Source organism: Vanessa tameamea, chromosome 14 (assembly GCF_037043105.1).
Source record: "Vanessa tameamea isolate UH-Manoa-2023 chromosome 14, ilVanTame1 primary haplotype, whole genome shotgun sequence".
NCBI lineage: Eukaryota > Metazoa > Arthropoda > Insecta > Lepidoptera > Nymphalidae > Vanessa > Vanessa tameamea.
In genome coordinates, this window is record NC_087322.1 from 7,417,192 (window position 1) to 7,442,521 (window position 25,330).

Here is a 25,330-nt window from a genome sequence, read left to right on the forward strand (position 1 = left end):
TAAATCTTCAAATAAATATTCATTAAAAAGTTTGATAAAAATGTGTTTACTCTGACTTTCTGACTTAAAATATTGCAAAACGAAATAGAATTCAATAAAATTGCTTTGTTGTACAGGTGCTTGTATTTAAAAAAAAAACACGATCATTTAAACTTACTAGTAAAATCTACATACTTATTAGTAAGTGATTATTCGACTAAATTATCATTTAAGATATTCTAACTTTCTTTTTATTTATAAATTCGTAACATGTTAATACAATTGCTAATAATGGTTATAAATTAAATTGACGGTAACTTAGCCTACAATACTTTCAATAAAATACGCAATTTCTTAATACGATATGACAACCTCTTTATAGTCTTATTATTTTTAAAAGGACCATTTAAAAAAAGTAGATTTATTATGATTACATCATTAAGGATATATTACAATATTTATAAGAAACTATCTACATCAATTATATAAGGCAAAAAGTGATTTTACAGTTATCGAGGCTCGGAGTAAAAAAACTGCTTAATAAAATATCCGTGAAATGATTTTTTTTAAATCTATAAAAATAACATAGTACTTTTTTATAACATATTTTATCTGTATTTGGCGGGAACAGTTAATATGATGCAATTTTTTTGCGAATTTATTTTGGTTATTGTAAAGCTTGTCTCGTAGTGTTGGGTAAGAAGAGACACATCAGGCCGCCGCCAGCGAGCAGCACGGCGACGATGAACGTCGGAGCGGGGCAGTACTGGTCCAGCAGCGCAGCGATGACCACGTTACCGATGATACCACCGAGACGGGCTGCTACCATGGATACAGCTACTCCCGTTGCACTAGAATTGTAATTTTTTTGAATTAGCTTTCATTTTTATAGTCAAAGATTGAAGAAATTGGTACTTAGGATCTTTAATAAAAATATGCATGCTTACATTAGTACTAATTTATTTAATTACTAAAGCAATAAATACCGTAAGTTAGTAGGGAAGACTTCAGTGATGAGGCAGTCAAGGGAGGCGTTTCCGCAAGAGATGACGGAGCTGAAGATGGCGCTCACGATAAGGTTATTAGTCTTGTTGTACACAAAGTACATTGCCGCCGAGCAGAGACCCGCCGAAAATGTTGCGAACACTAAAATTGTTTATATTTATATAATACTAGATTAAATCATATAGGTGGTCCCTTTCAATGAAATAAAAGTCTGGATCGCATACTATTTTTTCTAATAAGGTTCACATAGTTAATAATTACATATCCCTAAATCGAAAATATTAACAGGTGTCTTAAATTAGTTAACAGTGCCTAATTTACTTGTATATTCCACTTTTTAAAAAAAAATTTAATGATAAGATCATCACATTTTTTTAAATTTAAAATAGAGGATAAGTTGTATATTAGTTGTAGAGTAGTAGATTGTCTAGTGCCAGCCGTGTTATTAATGTTCTTTAAAGCTATATTTTGATCGAGTTAAGAATTCACCTAAGAAGAATTTTCTGCCCAGCCTGTCCATCCCAAGTACCGCGAATATGTTTGATGGAATAGCAGCAGCCACAGTAATAAGTGACTCCATAAAGACATCCGAGTGTATGTGCGAGTCACAGCGCGCCTCCGCCGAGTGCGTGCCGAACTGAGTGACGTAGGCCGTCACTTGGCAGATATCCGCTTCAGCGTTGTCGTGCGTCCGCGACCACTCGTCAAAACGGTTGAACATTTCAGGGAACCACATCATGAGACCGTAGTAACTGAAATATTTTAAATTATGATAATATATGACATATCTCGATATATTCTCAGATATTTCATAATAATAATTTTAATTGTCTAGGTATAGGCGATTTAGTAGTATGCAATGTAAGTTTTGTCTTCATATAAATAAAAAAAATACCTTAGACCTACCCTATATGGAATGTAAAGTTTATTGTTATAGAGATCGTAGTAAATTTCAGTATTGGTGGAACGAACAGCTGTTTACTGTGTTCCACGATATCACTCATCATTCTTCTCAATTTGGACTTAGGCTCTTTCGCTTCAATTTGTTTCTCTGGTTTGGTGTGTAAAGGTTCGTCTACCAAAATTTGTTTGACTGGGTATTGATCTTTATCCCGGCCGGTATTCATCATGTAAATACCACGAAATACTTCTAAGGCTTCTTCGTGACGTCCAGTTGATATGAGAAACTTTGGGGACTCTGGTAGAAGAAACAACAAAGCAGCTACCAAAAAGGAAGGAAGTGACATGACCAGTAGGAAGATACGCCAAGAATTGTAGACGAAACCACCTGTCACGCCCCCGATTTCTGTAACGACAAATATTAAGAGTTATTTAGAGAATATTTTTATAATAATGAATATTTATTATAGCTATAAATACATACCACTTGGAATAATGACCCAAGCGAGGCCAGCTACGAACAAATTTCCCAGAGTCCAAAAAGCTGCCATGAAACTCAACATCGCACCTCGTTTCTTTTTTGGCTGAAACTCTGCAAAGTAGGACCAGATAACTGGACCTGAACCTCCCAAACTATAAAAGAAATTATTCCAAGGGTCATGTTACGCAAAATATACATTTAGAATAATCTAGAAAATCATGTCTATTGCATGAATACATACGCGGCGCCATTCATAAATCGGAAAAACATAAAGAGTTCATAGTTTTGGCTGAATGACGAGGCGACTATAGCCAGTGCGTTGATGATGGAAATGGCGATTAAAACGCGTTTGCGTCCCAACGAGTCCGCTACCGAGCCCCACGCGTATGCGCCCACCATCATCCCGATAAAAATTATGCTGTTGAGCCATCCCTGTAAGAAAGTACAATTTTAAGAACTACAACTAAAAAAGGAGACTCTCATTTAATTTTTACAATCATAAGATTTATAAATACATAAATAGCAGAATTATATTGTTTTAAGTTTACGTTTTCTAGTGTATTTTTACAAACATAAACATTAATCTAAGATTCTAAGCTAAGATGACTTTTACAAAAAAATGGGAATAACCTATTATTGATAAATAAATTAGGATAAACAAATATTGATGCGAAATGTTTGTTGATAGCATGAAATTTTCCTCCTCGACTTGAACTTGTGTGTATATATTATATTCTTAAAATTCGCACTGTGTGAAATGTTTGTGTCATCACTGTATCATATATATAATTTTATACACAAGATCAATAATCGTGACGCAATTTGAGTGTTGGTATTGTGTTATAATTTTTAAATATTATTTAAAAAAAAATACTTATGTCAAGTTAGTTTGAGAAAATAAAATTTAAGTAGCTAGATATATATTTGTATTATTATATACTTTGGTCTGTGTGGTAAGTTCTAAGTCGCACTGCGCAGAAGGTAGGATAAAGGACATGGAGATGACGTCCATCTCCTCTGAAGTGCTGACGAGACCGCACACGGCAAGCAACAAGTAGTGAAAGCGTCCATAGCCTGAAAATAAAATAAATCACATAGTTTATTTCACTAATAATAATTACAAAATACTGCAATCAGACACCGACGGGGATACGCAGCTTTTGGATTTTTTATTGGATTAACTATACTTATTTAGAGGAAAATTTAGTTTGTGATCAAAAATATATTAACCTTTGACCAGTTTTTAATAATTCTTTCACCATTGGAAAACGTATTTATTCAAAAGTAACATAGGCATATATAGGCATATTTCAGTAATAATAATATTTCAGTATGTATGTATATTGTATGTACTCTTATAATCATGCTGTATTTTAATGCGAGCTAATTAAAACAGAAATGTGCATTTATAAGGCACTTCTTTTATAAGTAACTAGCCGAACCTGCGGTTTTACCCGCGTGAAATTTAAAAAACACAAATTTCCCACCCCCGTTTTACCCCCTTCGGGGTAGAATTTCGTAAAATCCGTTCTTAGTGGATGTCTACCCCCTATTAGAAACCTACCTGCCAAATTACAATTTTGTAGGTTTTATAGATTCTGTGATTTCGTGATTAATCAGTGAATGGTGTTACGTTTTTATATACTTATACAAATATAGGTTTTCGTAAATCTTTCTTAAGCAATTCGGCAATCATTAGGCAAGCATACAGGAAATCTTTTTGGTGTATGCTAAGGCTAGACCGAACTGAGGAAGCGGAATGCTAAATCGTATCTAAAATGCTTTCTTTATTTTACAAAGAAGGTGTTATATTAAAGAGCAATATTTTTTTTCATATCATATTCACATTTTAGCTGCCACAGCCGCATATCCTGTACGAACGTAAACAAATCTGTTTGTCATACGACAAACTTCCCAGAAGCAGTAGCGTGTTTACTGCGAGATACCACGATATGAAAATATGCTGCACGGACGATCTTCATTCATAAATCGACTCATTACTGTTTCTTCGTTCAAATTACTACTCTATTTACAAAAGCTACGTCGAAGATCCTATTACACATACCACGTTTGTAATTTAATTTGAAAAGGAGATTAAAATTATGGGTCAAGTGGCAACACGAACAAAATGACGAATAGCACTTTTGTGTGTCTACTTGAATTGTTTTAAAAAAGTGACACTTTGTTACTTTAAAAAAATGTCTGTTATATCTCGTGTCATAGCACAGTGTTGTAAAAAAAAAAACACATTTTTCAAATAATTTATTATTATTTACTTACCAGTGAGTTCGATTGCCCGTTCGAAGTCAGCTTTTTCCGAGTTCGGGCACTTTTCTGGGTCGAGCTTTGCCGGTGTTTTCAGCGATGGCACGACGCCTGACAAATGAACAAAAATAATTTCAAATATAAGTAAAACCGTTACTTATTTATTATAATCACAATAAAATTATGTAATTCGTTTGAAAATAAAGATTCTTTAACCATTACTTAATTGAAAATATGCTATGTAGAGTCAACGTAACGAAAATACCTCTCAAATATTAAAGATATTATTAATCGATATTTAGATACTAAATTATATAAAAACTGGCAAAAGAGACTCGTCTCTAATTTCGACCCGTATCTCACGGATAATAAAGGGTTCGACCTCTTTCAATACTGAGACATCAGTTAGTGTTATAATATATTCAGTATAAATTTAAACGATCTGTTGACTGTTTTATGCCAGTTTGTTCTTCTTATGTGCTGTTTCAAACATAATATCTCCGTAAGTACTGATTTAAATTTAAAAAAGTATTTTTTGTATACAGATATAGCTTAAAAATAATTCTTTAATTGTGGTTTATTGATTGGTAGTTATATAAGCGTTTTTATTAGTGTTGTACTTCTTAACATTATTTTAGTTAACTTACCAAGATCAATAGTTTTGGAACTTGGTCCGTTTATTTGGTGTTCAGTTTTTACATCACAATCTGAAACAAATACAAATTGAATTATAATTCGAATTTACATTTCATATGTAGTATATAAGAAAAAAGTAACCCCAGTGCTCGACCACGGCCTTCTCTACTTTTTGAGAAAAATGCTAGAGCTTACACCACCGGGCTGCTCACCGGGCACCGGGCACCCAGTGCGAATTGGTGGATAGAAACGTGGTGTAATGACATCTGACACAATGCAGGGTTACTTACAATATTTTCCTTCAAGTATGAAATGCATTATAAATAAACACACCAAAATTCAGTTTTCCCGGGTCGAAACCCGCTATCCTCGGTTAGTTTTATGTATTCTATCCAATGAGTTATCCTTTTAGCCTCTGGGTGGGTAGTCAAGTCAAAAGTTAATATAAAATAGCAATAAAATAGAGTTGCGACTTATTTAAATGTAATTGTTATTTAAATGTAAGAGTAAGAACTAATAACAAATAATTAAATGTAATAACAATATATAATGCAAAAAGTGTTTAATCTATTATAAAGTATTAAAACATATCATAAAATTAAAATTTACAGAAAAAATATTTAATTCTACTCAACGGGGTATTGCTATACCGTTTGGTCATGTTTTGTACAGTAACTATTTGTAATTTTTATTTATATATAATTAAGGCCTCAATGTTAATAATTCTTATTTAAATAAATATTCTATCTATTTTAATTTTTCTAGTAGTTAAATAAATCAATTTTATTTTATATTATTATTATCTTGATATATTTCGAATATATAAATCTAAGTAGCATATTATTCTATGTTAATAACAATTCTGATTCTGAGCTGTTAAAATTGGTCCCCTTTTCAGTTATCTAATATGTTCATATACTACAGTAATAATTACAAATTATTTTAATAACAGTGTTTCTGATAGAAAACATTCTATTTTATATTTATTATTAACATAAAACAACCGCTCATAATATATAAAAACACATAGTATCCATTTATCTTTAAATCATTGATACATTAATTATATCTTCGTTGAATTATAAGACGTATATTTTTGTAATTTATATTCTGACATGTCATGAATATAGAAGATTAATACTCACTGTGAGGTTTCTTAGGCCCAGGGTCAGTTTCTATCATCCTATGCGGGCGGTCTGCGGTGTATGCCGGCGGTGTCGCGGACTAAAACTCGCTCAGTGATTGTGGATTTGCTTCCAACGGCACACGGCTCGTCTGTCAAAAATATAAATTTCATTGATATAAGAAGTCATAGATATATATATATAAACAACACACATATAAGTAGTATGTTTATATTTTAAATAAATTGTTAAAAAAAATTCAGTATACTTTAGAGCCGTGATTTTTTTGGAAAGTCATAAACCTTTAGTATATATATAAAATTAAAAAAGACTTCGAACAATTGTCTTCTTGTTCACCTAAATAAAAACTTATTTCATAGAGAGCGAATTTTCAGTTAGAATGTAAAATCGAAATAATATATCGAATTTTTTATTTTATTTGAATTCTACACATAACAAATACGTACGTAAACATCGATCAAATTGTCGTTCTTGATTAAGTATATTATAAAAGTACGAGACGTATGTGATTGGAAACTGCGTCATAAATGTGCACAAAAAACTGGATCAAATCCGTCCAAAAAAGATATATAAAGAAATTGGCGATTTCGATTATATATGTTATTAGTAAATAATTAAAGTTAGTATCAGCGAATGTCGCTTTCGTTTGTCAGTCTTGTTTTTTGAAACATCTGTATCGTATAACTTTGTAGCTTCAAATCTTTAGGATATTAAAATACATTTTAAAAATCATTTGGAAATAAATCGATAGAAATATGGAGCATACAACTTATCTCTACTGTGGGGTATACTAGAGTAGAGTATATTTTTAGAAATATACTTCTAAAATGACAATCTCAAAGAATTTAGAATCCACGAATAATCATGTATATATTATTTAGAACTTTGCACAAATCATAGTAATACTACTTCGTTATACACAAAAACAAATCTTTGTTAGAAATAAGTAACGCTGGTATCCATGAAGATTCTACGACACTTGTTGGTGAAATACTTGTTATGAGTGCAATTACAATGGACCTTATACTTTTTCAATGTGAACATAAATTGATAGAATACATATAAACGTTAAGATCAATAAATTTAAACAGAATATTTTTGTATCGATGAAAAATTGCACCTCAAGTTATTTATGGTACAATATAAGTCAAACGCCCGATATAGATGTCGCGATGTCGGATCATACGCACCTAGTCATTAAATTTCAATAAAGAGAAAATAACCCGGACGTAACTTCCAGCATAGTTTATGCACATCAAAACGGAGTCTGTAAGAGTTCTAAATATGAAAACATCACTCATCACATTTTATAGCATTAACATTAACAACAACAAAAAAACTAGCTATCCAAAACGCTCAGTCGTGAATATGTATACTCACAAGTCTTTGATATCTTCATTTTCCAATACATATTTTAAACCACATTTGTTAGAAACTAAAGACCTTTATAAATATATAGATAGAAATAAAAATCTCAGTTTTCATTTTACACGTAATCTAAAAAAAACTCGACCAAGTCATCCTTAATTATAACGGATCACTTTCAAGTCTTTACAAGTAATAGAAGTGAAACGAAATTATCATATGAAATAAGTGAAAAACTTCTTAAAAAATATAGTATAAGACTTGTTTTCTAAAATATTTAGTGTAATTTATGTCAGTTATTAGTTTTATTTTCATGAAATTGTATAGATGGCATTACTAGTCTTTTAAATCGCCCTAACGTCTTGTACAAATGATTTACATATTAAAATTGTATTCATATCAATATAAAAATAATTTATAAAAAATAAACCGACACCAAAATTAGAAACAGCACTAGCTGTTATTCACTAGAATTCACTAGAATTAAAAATATTTTATTTTTTTAGATTTGAGGTATGTCCATACCTCGTTTTTTGAAGTCGGTTTAAATGAGTTGTTAAAGAGCATGGAAGTTTAATTATTAACCCAGTAAGTAAAGTAGTCGATAAATAGAAAGGCTTTGAAAAGGATATTAATATAAATATTGACAGTCATACATTCAAAAGAAAGTAAGTATGTTAAGTGCTTTGAATTTTTACTCACCAAATATAGACATTTTCGATTGGAATACAAGCATGTAATTAAATAAATTGATTATATCTATTGAACAAGGCAGCCATTTCAGTTTTCACTATTAGTCATCACATGAAAAGATGGACGTTAAATTAATAGGCACAAACCACCGATTAATAATTACGTGCGAACAATGGGCGGGAAACAGCCATCACCGCATGGCAAGCAACCAGGCAGATCTAGTTTGGCGCGGATAATATCTGACGGAATGTAGTAATCTTTTCCCTATACTCTTCACAGCCCGTTCGAGATTCTTATAAAAAGATCATATTTATAGTTTAATAAAGACACATGTAAAAAAAAAACAAAATTACACTGAAGTAAAAATAAACAATGACGAATGTATGACGTTGCGTCAGTTAACATAGGTAGTACGAATTGAAAATGTAATAACTTTAAGTATACTTACTTCAAATTTATAAGCAAGACTTTAAAATATTATGGCAACTTTTAAAAGTGGCCGTAATATATTATACAAGATATAAATCACGTAAACGTTTGTTTTTGAGTAAGACAAGTTATCAATTATTTAAGAAAAAATAAATTTATTATAAGATAAATGCATATTAAAACAATTAATACTTTCTTCGTGTACTTTTATTTTATTATTATCGTTCTTTGAAAAATAGTAAATTATGAGTGGATGTAATCACAACATTTCGTGCACGTAATTATACAATGATATTGTAATGGATCTAGATATTTAAATTAATAAAATTCTTCGTAGACTTTAATAGTCTTATGAATTAAAATATTCTGAAAATACAATTTAGATCATGAATTTTATTGTTGCTCAACAATTATAGACCAACTTTATCGTCACTTGACAAGGATGCCCTTGATTTTCTCAAAAAATATGCATTAAAGATGAAAATGATATTACTTTCGTATACTATTTACAATCATTAAAAATTTCTATGAACCTTGAAATAATAAATGAACAATAATAATAATTAATTGGTTCTTAATCAATTCCAAGTGCATGTAACCGCTAAGGATTTATATTTCAGTAAATGGAATCTTAAATATACCTATTTATAAAATAGAACGAAAAGGATAAACTATTACAAAATCAGAAAATCTACAGAATCTTCAAAAATTATTAATACATATATCGTAACGTATAGCTGAAATTAAATTGAGTTGAATTGACGTTCGTTACTCTTTTATAAAGTTAAGACGTTATTAATCTGTAAAAGGACTTTAAATACAAAATATACAACACATACCTATATCTGTGTTCCTCGTATCATGTATAAATCTTCGCCTAGGTAACTATTAGCGTAAACAATATTCACTGTAAATTAGTACTAACAGGATCGCATGTATCGCTGTATCTACTTATTCGTCCTTAAGTGCATTTTTACTACGTTCTTCCGCGTGAGTAACAATAACAAATAACACAGGATATGTTTATGAGGAGCGTGAGACAAATTTCTATGTAACTGGACCACAATCTTGTCTAGCAATCTTGTTGTAATGTTGGTTCGTATCTGTCTTTATTTTAAGAGCACTTCCTTCTTTTAAACTCAACATAGACAATCATTTTGAATTTTAAATAATGTAATGTTTTCAATAAATAATATAATAAGTATATGATACATTAGAACCAGCGTGAAATATATAATTCAAATATCATCCTTATTAGTTATCTTAATTAAATTTACAAATAATATTAGTGAAATACTAAATAGATATTTTTCTCTTCGCAGTATAAAATTGTTTGCCTCATTAAAGGAGGCTGACAAACCGTGATGTTGAGTAAGAACGATACAATAGATCCTTGGCATTGTATCATAGAATAATGCATTAAAATACGAAACATAGCATGCCTATTAACTTGAATTAATCTGAATTATACTAAATTAGTCTTATCAACTATAATCTTATACAAATAGGTCGATTTAAATTACCTAATGAAATGAATGTTATATTTTCAATAATATTTTCATTTATATAAAAGTAAATAAATCCTTGTATCTAATGATTATAAACACAAGGTGTACTCGACACCTTGTATTTGTTGTCTCGTATAGCTTTCGATATTTAATCTTTGAATTTTCGTTTATATTTAAACAAGCCAGTTTTCATTGAAATAAAAAAGATAATTTATACAATAATTAAATATTTAGATAGATTAATTTATATAACGAAACACGGATAAACAAGTTGGGTTAGTTGCTTTTTTATTGCAGTAGGAAAATAGGTCACCCAAATGAAAATATGTACTTTCGTCAATTTGTTGTGAACAATATAAACAAATTATTTATATGAACGAGCTGTCAACTTTGTGATCTAAGATGAAGTACTCCTTGTCCTGATTCCATCCTCAAACTGAAACTCAGCAATAGAAAGTATTGACGATTACTGGACCACACAACGAAGGAGTCAATTTATCAGTAAAAAGTTAACCTTCGTTTTAAATTCGAGGCTGTAAGTACTGACTCCTCAAGAGAATTGTATAATAGGCTTAGTAGTATGTAGTAGTTTTGAGTCATTTGCGGATGTCCGCCGTTAGATCGCCTTGCATTAATAAATCATCGTAACACGCTCCGATATTCGCATTGATGCGTAGGAGCAGTGCAAGTCGTTGAACCAATTTACTGAGATCCCCTTCGTATAATTGAGATAGACAATTGTATATCAAATCTTGAACATTAATTTAGAGTGCGGTAAACTGCATCTAAGCATTCATATAATTAAAGTTGCAAAATATCGTTTATTTAAAACTTGACGATATTTATTTTATAAAACTTTTGCAACAAAATATATTTTCCACAGATGCATAAGAATACCTAGGAGCTTCTGACGTCCTTTTTAGTGTCAACAAGATGTGTTCTAGGTACGCTAATAATATTGTGGTATTTCCAACCACAAAACCAAGATAAACAAAATTCAAATTCACGCTGTGTGTTTATCGGATGTACACGTAGATCACAAGATGAGGCGCAAAAAAATCTAAATAAAGAATCAATAAAATAAAAGTTGTATTAAAGCTGTTTGCCATTTTTTTATTACGCTAAGTGTATTTATAGAGTTATTTAAATCAATAAATTCAGGGTATATTCATAAAATGGTTTTCCTTTGCTAAGTAATTCAACTTTGATCTTTGGTAACGATATATGTATAGCGAATCCTGATATAATTGGCTCTTTTGGCAGACTTCGACAGACATTTTATTTGTGACGCGTGTAAATATTATTTTAGATTGCATATGTTTTAAAATAACTTTATATGGGGTCATATGAAAGTCGAGAGCTGCAATCTTTATAAATATTTTAAACGTCTCATTCTGGCTAAGTGGCAAGCTTGCAACTTAGATTGTGGGTTGGATTTAGGAAAAAAATAATTTTCCGTCAAGAAATTCTCAATCGTAGCGCGGAATGACAAAGTTGGCAGTGTTACAACTTCTAAAAGCACGTATAGTTATTAGTAATGAACATGATTTCCAAATCCAGATTTTGACGTGTCAGAATTTGGTACAGCGAGGATTACACCTGTGTTTTAACACACTCCTCTACACAACGATATCTAGTTTTTAAGGTTGTTCGTTATTCCGTTAAGGGGACGTTATTATTTTACGTTCTCCTTATATCCTAAGTCCGATATCTAATTGATTATTTTTTCGAGTTTAATAACCGGTTTTAAATAGTATTAAAATATTTTTTTGAAATTATTGAAATAACTAAATATATTTTAAAGGTAATGGAAAAAAAATTACTAGATACCGAGAAGTCGGCTATAATTAAATAATAAGTACATATATAAAAAGGTAGCGCACATGTCGCAATGAAGGGATCATTTTATTTTACCTTATTTTCTACACGCGAATGTGGCGTAACGCGAGGCTGACATTGTTATTTATTAGTCGCCGTGGTTGGAGGTGTGTGCATAGGTCAGGGTTAAAATTGGTATATTTACTAAAGGTGTTTAAGTAACCTAAAAACGGTATAGATTTAATTAAAATTATAAAACTATATAAAACTAGAATTCATTTGAAATAAATAAATTGAAAAATATTTTTTGTTTACTATACGTAAGTTTTCCATTCGACACGTATTCTTGTTACATAAAGAATTCACGTCAAAGAAAGATAGAAAAAAGGCAGACAGAGTGTCTGCACTTCAGTATTTTACGCGGTTCTAAATGTAATGCCATTATCCTGACAGAACACAAAATGTCATAACATGTGGCTTGCCGTAACAAGGCTCGTCCCCGTCAGGGTCAGCTCATCCGTTCCCTTGCCTAATTACGCCTAATTCCAGAGGCTCACGCAAGAGCAGTAACGTTGATAATGACAAGAGCCTTTGTCGATACATCTTATTAACGCATATTCGTACGTTAAATTTGTCTTATCACATTATTTAGGTCGTCATCCCGAACAATTGTTGTTGTTTACTCGAGATAAATTTTCCCGCCTAGTGTAGTAATATTAAAAAATTTACAAATTTTTGACATAAACCAAGTTGAACTTGTTCGACTGTAATTGAATAAATTTTCTTGTTTTCCTTGAAATCCGTCATTGAATACTAGTATTAATCTTTATATGGACAAAGTCATTAATTAATAACGCTTTAAATTAAAAAATATATATTGATATTTTATATTTTATCATTACTATTTAATATACTTACGTACATACATATAAGACCGATGGCTTATATTAAATAAAGACGGATGGTAAACTATCAAAAAAAATTGTAAACGTAGCATTTTACAGTAAAAAGCATAAAAAATTGATTAATTGCAACGTCGTATTTAGAATTCTTAGAAACTGTACTTATTCTGTCTACTGACATTAACCTTTTTACACGATGATTACTCTTATAAGATTGATATAGCCTATATACATTAACTAATAATTTTATATTTATTTAAAACGTTTTTTAATTTTGCTGTTTCTTTGACTTTCAATAAGTAAGTGTAATGGTTCTTTATTGAATAGAGGAATTTGATTTGATATAAAGATGAAAGATCATTGTTTGTAATCGATAAACTGAAAGTAATAGACCGATTATAATAACATTGTCATTTGCAGACCAGAAGAAAAACGTAACCGAGTTTGATACTATATCCGCGTGTGCCTATTTTTGTACTCGTATAGTCACAATCCAAACTTCACGCGAGTAAACCCGCAGGCACAGCTAGTATTTTTTATGTAGTAGGGCAGGTAGCTGCTGTAATGTTACTACTTATAATTTATGTCATTTGTGTACATAATGATGATGATTGTAATATATTTTATAATAAGGTTTAAAATATATTTTAAATTATGTGTACATAATAGATTTGAAAAAAATATATATTCTATTTATCATTTTCATTATAATTATGATCTAAATGATCTTTTTAATTCTCAGTATCTCACAGCTTATGTATACGTATACAGTGGCACCTAATGTTCATAGAAAATGGTAAAAATATTAAATTTCTAAAAAAATGCAATATAATTACTGATAAATACAACTTATTTTGTATGTTACTCGACTCCATATATATTATAGTTAGTAAATATCTTGTTTACAACAAAATACCAGAATATAAGCAAACGTCGTCTGCTGCTAAATAAAAAAAAGAAATGGTGATTTTTGGGTCCAAACAGTAATCAGTAAGATTATAGATGACGGCACACCTAAAATCAAAGTTTCATGCGTATAAGGAAACATTCGACTCCAGGCTACTTCGTTTACTAACTCAAATGATCGTTAAAAAAATGTGCATTAATATTTCAAAAAAAAAATCAACAATACTTGTGTCAACAACAACAATAATGTTTTTTTTTACATTTTTAAGCACTTGAATAATTTTGTAATTAGGCTTTGATGTATTGTTTATCGATCGTAACGAATCCTCCTTTGCAGATTGTACGCAATGAATGATGGATGTGAGATAGAAATTGTCGCTTTTTAAATACAAAAATAGGATATAAATTATAATAGGCATCGTTCACGTATTGTAATTTTGGGAACTGTAATACTTTGCACACGCACGATGGGCTTTACGAAATGTGATTAAGCTACTTTTAATAAGAATATTACCAAGTCTAAACAAGTCTTAACTTTGCTTGCAACGGATTATGCTATAACATTATAAAATGTTCGACACGTGTAAATGTCAATGCAAATGGTGAACACGTAATTATATCATGATCCATTAAATAACGCAAAAAGCTGTTTAATATTATTTGAAACTTTGCATAATAATTTGAATATATTTTTCACCTTTTTTTTGTCTTAAGTACATACATATATTTAAAGGGCTGGCGAATAAGCCATCTGATTATAAGTGGCCATTGGTGTACTTTAAGAAGTATTAAAGCTTGTTGACTTCTAGGAACATAACAGCAGGAGACATAACATAGATGTAAAATTGTATTTAACTAACATGACTGTATTTTTAGATGTTGAAAAAGAGTAACTACTGTGTTTCTTGCCGGTTCTTCTAGGTAGAATCTACATTCCAAGCCGGTGGTAGCTTTACTTTAAATAGTTTGTTAAATGACGATTCAAAAGTGCTTGAGAAAGGCTACTTGAATAAAGTATATTTTGATTTTGATTCCTCATATCACCAATGCTCTACCAAACTTGAGAGCTAAGATGTTATATCCCTTATGCATTATTTATTGAAAGCCGTATATCAATTGACCACATGTGTGTCGTTTATTCTATGTACAATTTGTCTGATTTTGCAGCAATATAATATATACTTGTATATTTAATGAAGTCTTCCATGTTGATATTTGTAAGATTTTCCTTATGAAATAAATCAAGTTTTTTTGTGAATTATTACATTTGCATAATATATAGGAAAATATGTTCAATTTTATTTTAAAAATTAATATGTTTCTGTCACTTGATACTTTTTCTATGATGCTTAAGTATACTTTAAACCCAGACGGAATCCTGGAAGGCAGATTTCAATGAGTCGGCAACCATACAAAATCTGAGATGTTGTATCCCTTGGGCTAGTTACTGGCTCACCCTAGAGATTGGAACACATAACACATTGATGTAAGGGTGTCTACCGAGGGAAAACAAATTAACAATTTATCTAGTAATAATGCTCATACAAGTCGACCTTAGTAATTTAAGACAACACAATAAACTTAACCTTAGGCGAATAAAAATATTTTTGGCAATAGAAACGAATATTTATTACAATATAAAACGATTTATGCATTTCTGTATATTATAGTTGTTTTGTAATATGCAAGCAAATTGTGTAACATTTATATAGGTAAGCGTTATATAAAATCGCATGAATGGCTGGCAATATTATTCCTCTAACATATTATCCGCTTTTGACCTAGACTCAATTAACCTGAGCTAATCTGATAATTGTTGTGATCTAAACTAGGCGTCTTTGTTAAAAATTATAATTATATTGGTATAAAATAAAATGAAACTGACTTTATTTCAAATAAATAATTATTTAAAAAGGGCTCTGGTAAAATAATATGAAAAAAATAATGTATATATTGTATACGTTATTGAAATAAGTATAACCTTGTTATTAGTAATATTCATTCTTTCGAATGGCGCGTTAAGAAAAATATAAATAAATAGTACTTGCTAGTTTCTAGGTTTCGTACAATATTTATGAGTTACAGTCTCAAAAAATGACAGGTTTTATCAGCCGATATAAACAATAATTAATAAGAACAAAAAGTTTTACTCGATAACTTTATTTTTATCTATAAATAACATACAACATTTATTGATCATTTCTGACATTTTAACTTGAATTCGACAACGCATTTATACATTTCTTACCAAGAGCTGACAAAGTTACAATATTAAAAGCAATCAATTTATAAATAGATATATACCGCCTTTTTAAAACTTCATTATTATCTTTAATTTAAATCTAAATCCACTCTGTAAAAAAACGCAATACGAAACATTACATTTCGTTAATTGTTTTGAAATCGTACTAAAATGTTTACTATATTATATTTACGTGCTTTCACAGGCACGGAAGTTCAACACTGACAAGTTTGTAACTCAGAGCTGCTTTTAACAATTTCAAGAAGGCACGACTTAGGATCTGCAGCTTTAAACGCTATCAACCAACGAAGTATATTAAAGAGACTATTTTATTTAAACAACAAATTTATTAAAGTATTTCATCAATTATAATATTAAATTAGTACTAGTACATAAAATTATTCACAACTTAGTTGCAACGTTCAAAATAAAACAAGCTATATGATGTTACGAATAAAACAGATAGAGCGCAAAAACAATTAATTTGTAGGTATAAAAACTCCTTTGTAAGATAAAGGCTCTGAAATAATGAGTTTAATCTATTTGCAAGCCGGATATTTCAAATTAAAAACCTGTCTTAAATTGTTTTTATAGGTTGATTCTAACACTATTTTACTAAAAAAAAACGCAAATATAATGACGTCGCTAACACCATATATAAACAAAAATCGTTTAGCAAAGGAACAGTTTTACTTACAAAAATAAATTGCATTGCATTTATACCTATTGATTATATCTATAGGTATAAAATGTTTGACAACCAATCATTTATTTCATTTACTAAAACATTAAAATAATGTTTACAAAATAACTGTTATTAAAAATATTGATAAATTAAGAATATTGATTCAAAAACCTTACCTATATAGAAACTCCGCAAATAAGGTATCGGGGAATTGTCCAAAACAGGGTTGTCATAAAACTATGGGTTTCATAAAGTTACTTCAAGCCAGTTTATTTTATACACAAACAAATATAGCAAACTCCCGTCAAATATCACAGAAAAAAAACATTTCACGACACTTAGGGTTCGTAAAGTCCGCATAGAGTAATAATAATCTATGGCTACACTTAACTCAGGTCAAGCATCGAAACTTTCGGCTCCTAATATAAATATATAATTTCTTTGAGTAAATATTTAAAAAAGAAATATTTTCATCAGTATATCTAGACGTGTTGTCGATAGGAGTTCCCGCGGTTATGTGATGTAAAAAAGCACGCGCATTTGGCTTTGCACCTCCCGATACACTATTACACTAGTATTCGCCCCACCTTGGCTGATATTGTTTATTCAATTATATAGTACTAAGGTTGTTGTCTAGTTCCGTAAATGTTTCGTCAACGTGTAGGAAGTGAACGGTATCATCTTCGTGTTATATCCATATAAGCTGTCACATTTTAGTTATTACATTATTATACTGCGGCCATGTATAAATGAGAAATATTAGAACTTATCTTAAAACTAAAAACGTATAAACATTATCTATATAATCTTTAAAGGGTTTGGTTTTGTTTAAGTTATATCTACTTTTTGTTTTTTATATAGATACTCGTAAAACGCAATAATATACAAATAGATAAATTAATAATATGAAAAATGTCTGTAATTTGTCTAGTAAGAAAATAGTTCGATAGTTTCTTTATTAAATGCAATAAGTAGAAAATCAAAACTGTGTGAATTTATGCAGTCGGTATGTCTATATGTTACTCGTAACAAGATATTTAGTTTCATATTTTAAATTCCTTATTGACATTATGACATCAATTCAAAGGTAAAGCAATAGCGTGGTTACGAATTAAATTAACAAAGTAGTATGATAAATTAGTGATGATATAAAATATGTATTACACACAATAAATAAGTGGTTTATTTTTTAATTCATAATTATAAATAATGTAGCAAACGTACTTCTTATTACACAATTTTCAAAAATATTTTATAATTCAATTTTTAAAGAGAAAAGTTTTTCTTTGATTTGATTGACACATTGAACACTATAAGCCTGTGTTTAATGTAGGGTCTGCGTCACGGTAGCATACGAAAGCAATCCCGTGACGACTCCCGAAGAGACGGAGAGCGTACTGCTGGTTTTTTATTAGGTTACCTGTTTACTAGGACGCACTAGACGCCCTGGCCACCAGCGAGTCCCACATACCCCCTGTTCATGCAGAGAAAACGCGTTAAACGTTTTTCCAGCGAGATCAAAACAAAAAAAAAAGTTATATGCCTGAGAAAACTCTATTAATAACTACTACGTATATACTTAGTGTTTTATTCTTAACTAGTAAGCAATAATTGTAAATGTTCAACTACTTATTACATTAAAAACAAGAACGTGTTAAATTATATCAGTTTCAATAGTTCTTTTTATTTTCAAGTACTTAAAATTATTGATATCTTCACAGCTGATCTGGTATTTCAAAACGAAGATTAACCAATGTTAACTAAATTAACTCAGAATGATTTCGTAACGACTAGTCATAATTAATACATTAGTCCCACTCCGTATCGAGAAGATATTTTTAAGTCATATATAACGTTTAATTTATTACTTTTTAACTTTAATTACTATTTGAATTATTTATTATCACCATACGTTACGATTATGAAATTGGGAAAATAATGTAAACTTAATTTTTCTTAAAGATGTCGGAAATCGAGAAGTTTATTAAATCTGTGAATGTTTAATTTATTGCTTTTTAACTATCAAAAAATAATTAGCACAATTTTCATAATTACTTTAGGGCTTCTTTAAAGTCTTGAAAATTATAATTTATATGTGACTGCTTACAAGTGGTTTTAGTAGATTAAAATACACTAATATTATCGTAAATAGTACTTACTGGCTTTGTGTTAAATGAGGAAATGATATAGATTAGCAACGGAACAGACAGTGTATAACTGTATGAGATGTATAGCTTGATACGACCTCGAGGAGTGTGTCCCGGCCTAAGACCGGTCCATCAAGGTAAAGGTTGGTGTCAAATGAAGTGCACTAACACGCGTAGTGACCGCTATAATTATATAAAACCCGATCAAGTGCAAGAGGGATAGCGCACCTTAGGTTCGGTACAATATTCACAGGAGCTAGCACCTGACAATGATAAGGGATTATAATATATGTACATGTGATGAATGCTTACCGCATTGAAGGTCGATAAAATAAACGTTAACCTTAAACGACTGTAAGATCTTAATGCCTTACGTTGTAAAACTACATAAGATCTTAAATATCATTTTAAAAATTCGTTGAAACTTGGTAGGATGCATTATTCTACATATTTATGCATATGGTTATGGGTGAAGGTAAAAAATAGTATAGTGGCCTTAATCTGCTTTCCTATTTTTTCTGTCTCTTATGAAATTGTTTTTGACCACATCGGCTTTAATATATGACGTCGATGGTCGAATTTGTGGATAATCGTTTGAATTTACGCTTATAATGGATAATACTGATATTGGTAATAAAATGTCTACATAAACAGATGGACGGATATCTCGTATGAGGAAGAAAGAAAGAATGATCGTATCTCTTTACATTCGGTCACTGAACCCTAAAAGCAAATAAAATTTATAAAATAGCTAAATATTATTTCTTTTGCTTTTTCCTAACTGTGCTAAATATTCTCAGGTAAAAAACAAACGCTCTACCTTTAAAATTATTTGACAGAATAAACACTATGTTAAATAATTGTATTAGTTTTATCAATGATCATTATGTGTCAGTTAATTTAAATGCATACATGAATATGTAAATTATATACAAGTGAGTTCTTTTATAAAACAGACTTGAATTAAAGTAAGACAGGTGATAATATTGAATACATATATATTTGTAAGTTGCAAATTGTAGCTGAAATTTTGGAACTACCAATTGATTGATGTTATGGAAATTTGCTTTTGCTTTGTATTTTATTAAAGAAAACTTCAAAGGCTCTATGAACTGTAAGGAGATGTTTCGAGTTTTGGATCTATTTATTAGTATTTTAATCGACCTACACAAGTCTTATTAATAAATAATTTTAATGTGAAATGTGATTCTATAGGCGCGTCATAGTGTAAGAAAGACTCTTATGCCGCCGCCGTCGCTCTCACCGACGTTTTGTGTGCGTAGCGCGTATACAGTATATGCGCTACGGCCAGACAAGACTCCATTGGTACAGGAAAATTTCATTTATTTTATTAACTGAATTAATTAAGAAAAGTATTTATTCTTTCAATCTGCATGTTTCACATCTACCGAGTATCTCGTGACGGCCACCTCTTTAATTGAATTTAGATACATATATTTACAATTATGAAAAATGTAGGTACGACCGTATGAGTGTACTATCTTAATGTCTCGTAGCAAAACATAAATTTAAATAAATATTAGGTAGGTATTATTGTTTTTTTTAAAACGTGTTATTTTTGTACAATTGTATACCTAGGTTTTGAAAAACAAGTATGAATTCCATGATCGCGTATTTAAAAAATAAAGAAATTAATATACATATTAAGAATATAAAAAAAATTAAGACGCAGTGTTTAGGTGAATACCTTCAGAAAATAGTGGAACCACAGCAGCGGTGACGCGGCGTGGACTCAGCATAAACACGGTTTTTATTCATAAAATATTAATTACAGGCGGCTCGCCGCCAGAACGGCTACCGTGTCACTCACAAGTCACAACATTCTTAGACCTCAAGTATAAAAGTTTTACCGCCATCCGACATTGTGATATAGGAAGTGATGCTTATGTCAAAATTTATAATTCAATTAATATACATATTTCGATTCCTTATTGTAAAATAATAATAATAGTTCCTTGAAATGGATCCTAAGAATGAGGTCTAGGAAAAAAATTACCATTCATCAATAACAAATAATTAAAAAATAACAAATTATTAGTTTAAATTTTAAATAATTATTAATTACTTAAAAATAGTCGGTTTTTAATCTAAAATCTATTAACAAGAACATTATTTGAAATCGCACGTGATTATAATAATTTTGCTCATTCCGGTCATAGTTGTCAAAAGCAGAATATTGATCTTAAATAAATATTTAACGGATTTTCGCCCTCAATAAATAAAAAGAATTTGGAATGAACCTCAATCTTATCGTTTTCTTCTCAGTCCTCACTACAGCACAATGTTTTTGATTCATGATGTTATTTTTCGCTTTAAATAAATAAAATGATTTCAAACGTACCTGAATGATATTGTACCGTCGCCACACCACACTCGACTCGTAGTGGTACAAACAAAACTGGTTCAATTTAAGTTTTAATGTACAGGTAACTGACGAATTTAATCGTGTTCATTTTAGATACATAATTCAATTACAAATAATTGATTCGTGTACATATCAGTATGAAAGAGCTAATTTTATATATTACTATAGTAAAATTAAAGGGTAGATTCGAGGATGATTTGATTTTAAATGTATGTTTTAATTTTATTTTTCAACATGAATCATGACTAGATAATCGCCTAAATTTTCTCTTTTTATAGATTTTATAAACTTAAAGTCAAATAAAAGCTTAATTTAGTCGATAACCTACTTTTTAATTGTTATGACAATTATGTTATGCATGGCAAAACAATGTATCATATTTTACAATTTTTAAAATTTGTTCCTCCTTTTTTATTTAAATTATATTGTACGGAATATGCCTATGCAGTAAAGCAATCGATTGTTACATGTACAACGCATATTACTTTGTTTAACTTAAATAAACTAAATTGGTTTAAAACGTGTTTGCTTTTAAAACAAGTTATAATCGGAATATAAGGAAATGATAGATCACGTGGAAAAATAAATACAAACTTGAATTTAAACATAGTACGTTATTATCATTTATTAATATGTATGTTAATTAATTTTATTCTTTAATAAGAATATATTATAACATATTTTATACCATATAATTATTCTTTAAATTGTAAAGTAATTTTGATCAAAACAAAAAAGTTCAAGAACTTCTTTATAAAATACGTAGCTTAAAACAATTTTTGTAGTATTGTTATGTAACGGTTATGTTAAGAATATTAAAATAATCTAAAATAAGTATATTGATGTTTGCCAACCAATTTAAAGAAAAGTAAAATTTTACAAAGATTAAATGATGTTTGACTGATTTTTTTTTTTTATGACCATTGATTCGTTTATCCCTCTTGTTCATATTAAATAGAGATGAGTTTTGTATGAACTTATATTTCAACTTATGTTGTTTTATTCCGGTTAGACGCTAATTTTAAGGTTAATTCAAATTGTATGTATTTGCATAAGCTAATTATCGGAGTAGAAAAGAAAATTTTCGGTGGCATTGACCATGACATTCTGTTAACAACAGTTACATATGTAAAAAACACATCTTTTATTATTTTGCAGAAAAAAATTTTACTTTCGATTGTCATCTGATGGATATCGATACGTTTTGTGTTACGTAATTAAAAATAATGCTTTTTTGAGAATTTTGACGTAGTAAGACATGAGGCTTGAGCATCTGATATACTAGATACAGATCTACTCTGTGGGATATTAAGTGATTTATAGTATTTATTATTATTAAAAACAAAAAAATAGACGAAAAGTTACCGCATGAAATAAGGCCACGGAATATGTGTTTATTAAAATGAAAATTATGAAAGAAATAATTGTAACAAGATTTAATCTTATAATATATTAATATTACGTTAAGTTTCTAGTGTCGATTATGTATTAATACTCTAAATACATATTTCACCTTATAAGCACATCAGCTCTACCCGAACGAAGTCTTATCATAAATATGTCATAGATAACCATAGACAATTAAAACGCTTAGTTATTTATTTGGTTCATTCCTATAATATAATTTTCAATATAATTAACATATTGCAATCTTTGCAATGATATCCATAAGATTTAACAAGAAAACAATAAGACTCTTGTCGGCGTCAACGGAACCCAGTATTGACACAGTTGAGAGGACATCAATTTATCACTGTTCATATATAAACTTCTAAGTCTCACGTCAGATTGTGATACTGAAGGATACCGACTACCGAACTGACTGAGTCAACAGTTTAACTACATCAGCAAATTTGCTAACCAAACAATTCGAAGTTATTATATAATGTAAAGATAATGTTAGATTTTGACTTTTTGAAATTCATGCACAACATTGGTAAGGTCAGCAAAAATAAACACTAAAATGTTACTGAATCTGTGAAACTGTGAATCTTTAACTTTATCGTTTTAAATGTATTAATTATCTTAATCTCAGTGGTAAAATATTCACTAACTATTTTTAATATTGCGAAAATGAATATCTAGTCATTATGTTTAAGCTATCTGTATAGCTATCGTGTTTTCATTTTAAATAATATGCTATATGTATATTTATATAAACTTCATAAGGGTTTTATGCAATGTTAAAAATTATAGATTATTTTTGTAAAATGTTCTAATTAATTTAATGCTTTCTTTTTCACTGAAAATTTAGCATCTGTACAAATAAAAAAAAGGTTAAATATATATTTTCTTAAATGTGTTTCTTTTGCATATCGCACATAATATGTAGTTATCGATATATTTAGTCATATAATGATAAATAATAAAACTCATTAGCAATGTAAACTATGAAACTGAAATAAATTGAAAAGAATAAATAAATGATGCCCCTTAGCCAATTTAAATCAGCTAGCGTAGCGTCCCCCACAAGAGAAATAGAGGGTACTGCTGTTTTTTTTAGTAGGTATTCGAATAATCTAGGCACTGGTGAGTCCCACATAGACCCCCGATAGATCGTGCAGGCTAAATATGTGAGTGGATTTTTCCGGCGAATCAAAACAACAACAAATCGAACTAATTATAGTGCCGAAGCGTATGTGCGCCAACACCAGTACACTCTCCATTTTCATATTTCGATTGTATGGAAAATCGTAAAAGCTGCAGGAAAAACGCAATATCCTTTAATAAGTGTCAAGAATCCAGGACTACGTAATCACTGTTATAAGTTAGCCACTAGATCAACGAAGCATAGTCTTATAGCGCCTACACCTATGGAACATTTTAAGTTGTATGACAGACACTATATAAATGACTGTACCGATGTCTAACAGTGGACTGTGAGACAGTGATAATCACCTCGCAAGGTTTACGTGTGTTAATTATTCTGATCTACTTACCGGTCGGTCTGATGTGTCTCTTCTGATGTAGTTTGTCGTATGAGCGTTCCGCCACTGAGGTGACTATGAACGAGAGATGATTGATGGAATGAACTTAACACTACGAGCTACGTCGGAAAACACTCTGGGGAGAGTGCGAGAGTCTCACCTCGTTGTCAAACTATATATCAACCGACAGGCCTCGAAATGTCAACACGGGCAATCTCATTGTAAATACTACGCAAAAACACGTAAACAATATTTGATTATGGATTTCAAATGTCGTCGTGTAGATGCTTTTCCGGGGGAAATGTAAAGGGGACGATTGGAATAGACGCAAGTGTCATGTTATCTTCTATTATTTATTATTACATACGTGTAATACAATATTTTACAATAAGGTCAAAGGTATTTTTTATTTCAATTTTGTCAGTGTCAGTTTACAGTTACGATTTATTAATTTATTAAAAAACATAGTCTATTAAGTCTGGAAATAAAATCGATTTATTACACGTCTATATTTTGGTATAAATATATTTTTTAATTCCATATGTATCTATATATTAAACTCGATGTGTTTAATTAGCGATTATACATAAACGCTAGATATTATGCATAATAACTAAACTGTGTATATCATGTGATAAATTAATCATTTTCTCTAGATATTATACATATTAACTACTTGGGATCGGCGAAAGTTATAAATACTGAATGATACAAGTGAATCAGTACTATACACTAATTAGAAACAAGGAATGTGTTACAAGTCTATCTGACTATGTCTGGAATCCTTAATCAAATTGTGTGCAAGTAAACCTTTATTTCTATCCATAATATTCCCGAACAGGTAGTTACTTTCACTAGATATTAAGAAAACGGCCGATCTGTGGGGGATCTCTGTCAAGGTAGTCAATTCA

The 25,330-nt window shown here is 29.9% G+C and overlaps 1 protein-coding gene across 3 annotated transcripts in view; it reads right to left on the bottom strand.

Moving 5' to 3' along the window:
• Positions 1–214: 214 nt before the first annotated feature.
• The window catches only part of LOC113398532 (synaptic vesicle glycoprotein 2B-like), a 30,905-nt gene continuing 5,789 nt past the window's right edge, over positions 215–25,330 (bottom strand). Inside the window, exons 1-11 of one of the 3 annotated variants that reach the window (XM_026637309.2) lie at positions 24,432–24,586; positions 6,412–6,541; positions 5,278–5,337; positions 4,646–4,741; positions 3,306–3,439; positions 2,607–2,797; positions 2,369–2,517; positions 1,891–2,290; positions 1,474–1,736; positions 966–1,125; positions 215–830 (exon numbers count right to left, since the gene is read on the bottom strand). In XM_026637309.2, the coding sequence (XP_026493094.1) occupies positions 647–830; positions 966–1,125; positions 1,474–1,736; positions 1,891–2,290; positions 2,369–2,517; positions 2,607–2,797; positions 3,306–3,439; positions 4,646–4,741; positions 5,278–5,337; positions 6,412–6,448 (1,674 nt within the window). In that variant the 5' untranslated portion in view covers positions 6,449–6,541; positions 24,432–24,586 and the 3' untranslated portion in view covers positions 215–646. Of the gene's footprint in view, positions 831–965; positions 1,126–1,473; positions 1,737–1,890; positions 2,291–2,368; positions 2,518–2,606; positions 2,798–3,305; positions 3,440–4,645; positions 4,742–5,277; positions 5,338–6,411; positions 6,542–17,135; positions 17,374–24,431; positions 24,587–25,330 lie in introns of those variants that run through there. The other 2 variants (XM_026637310.2, XM_064216926.1) reach the window with 2 other exon arrangements.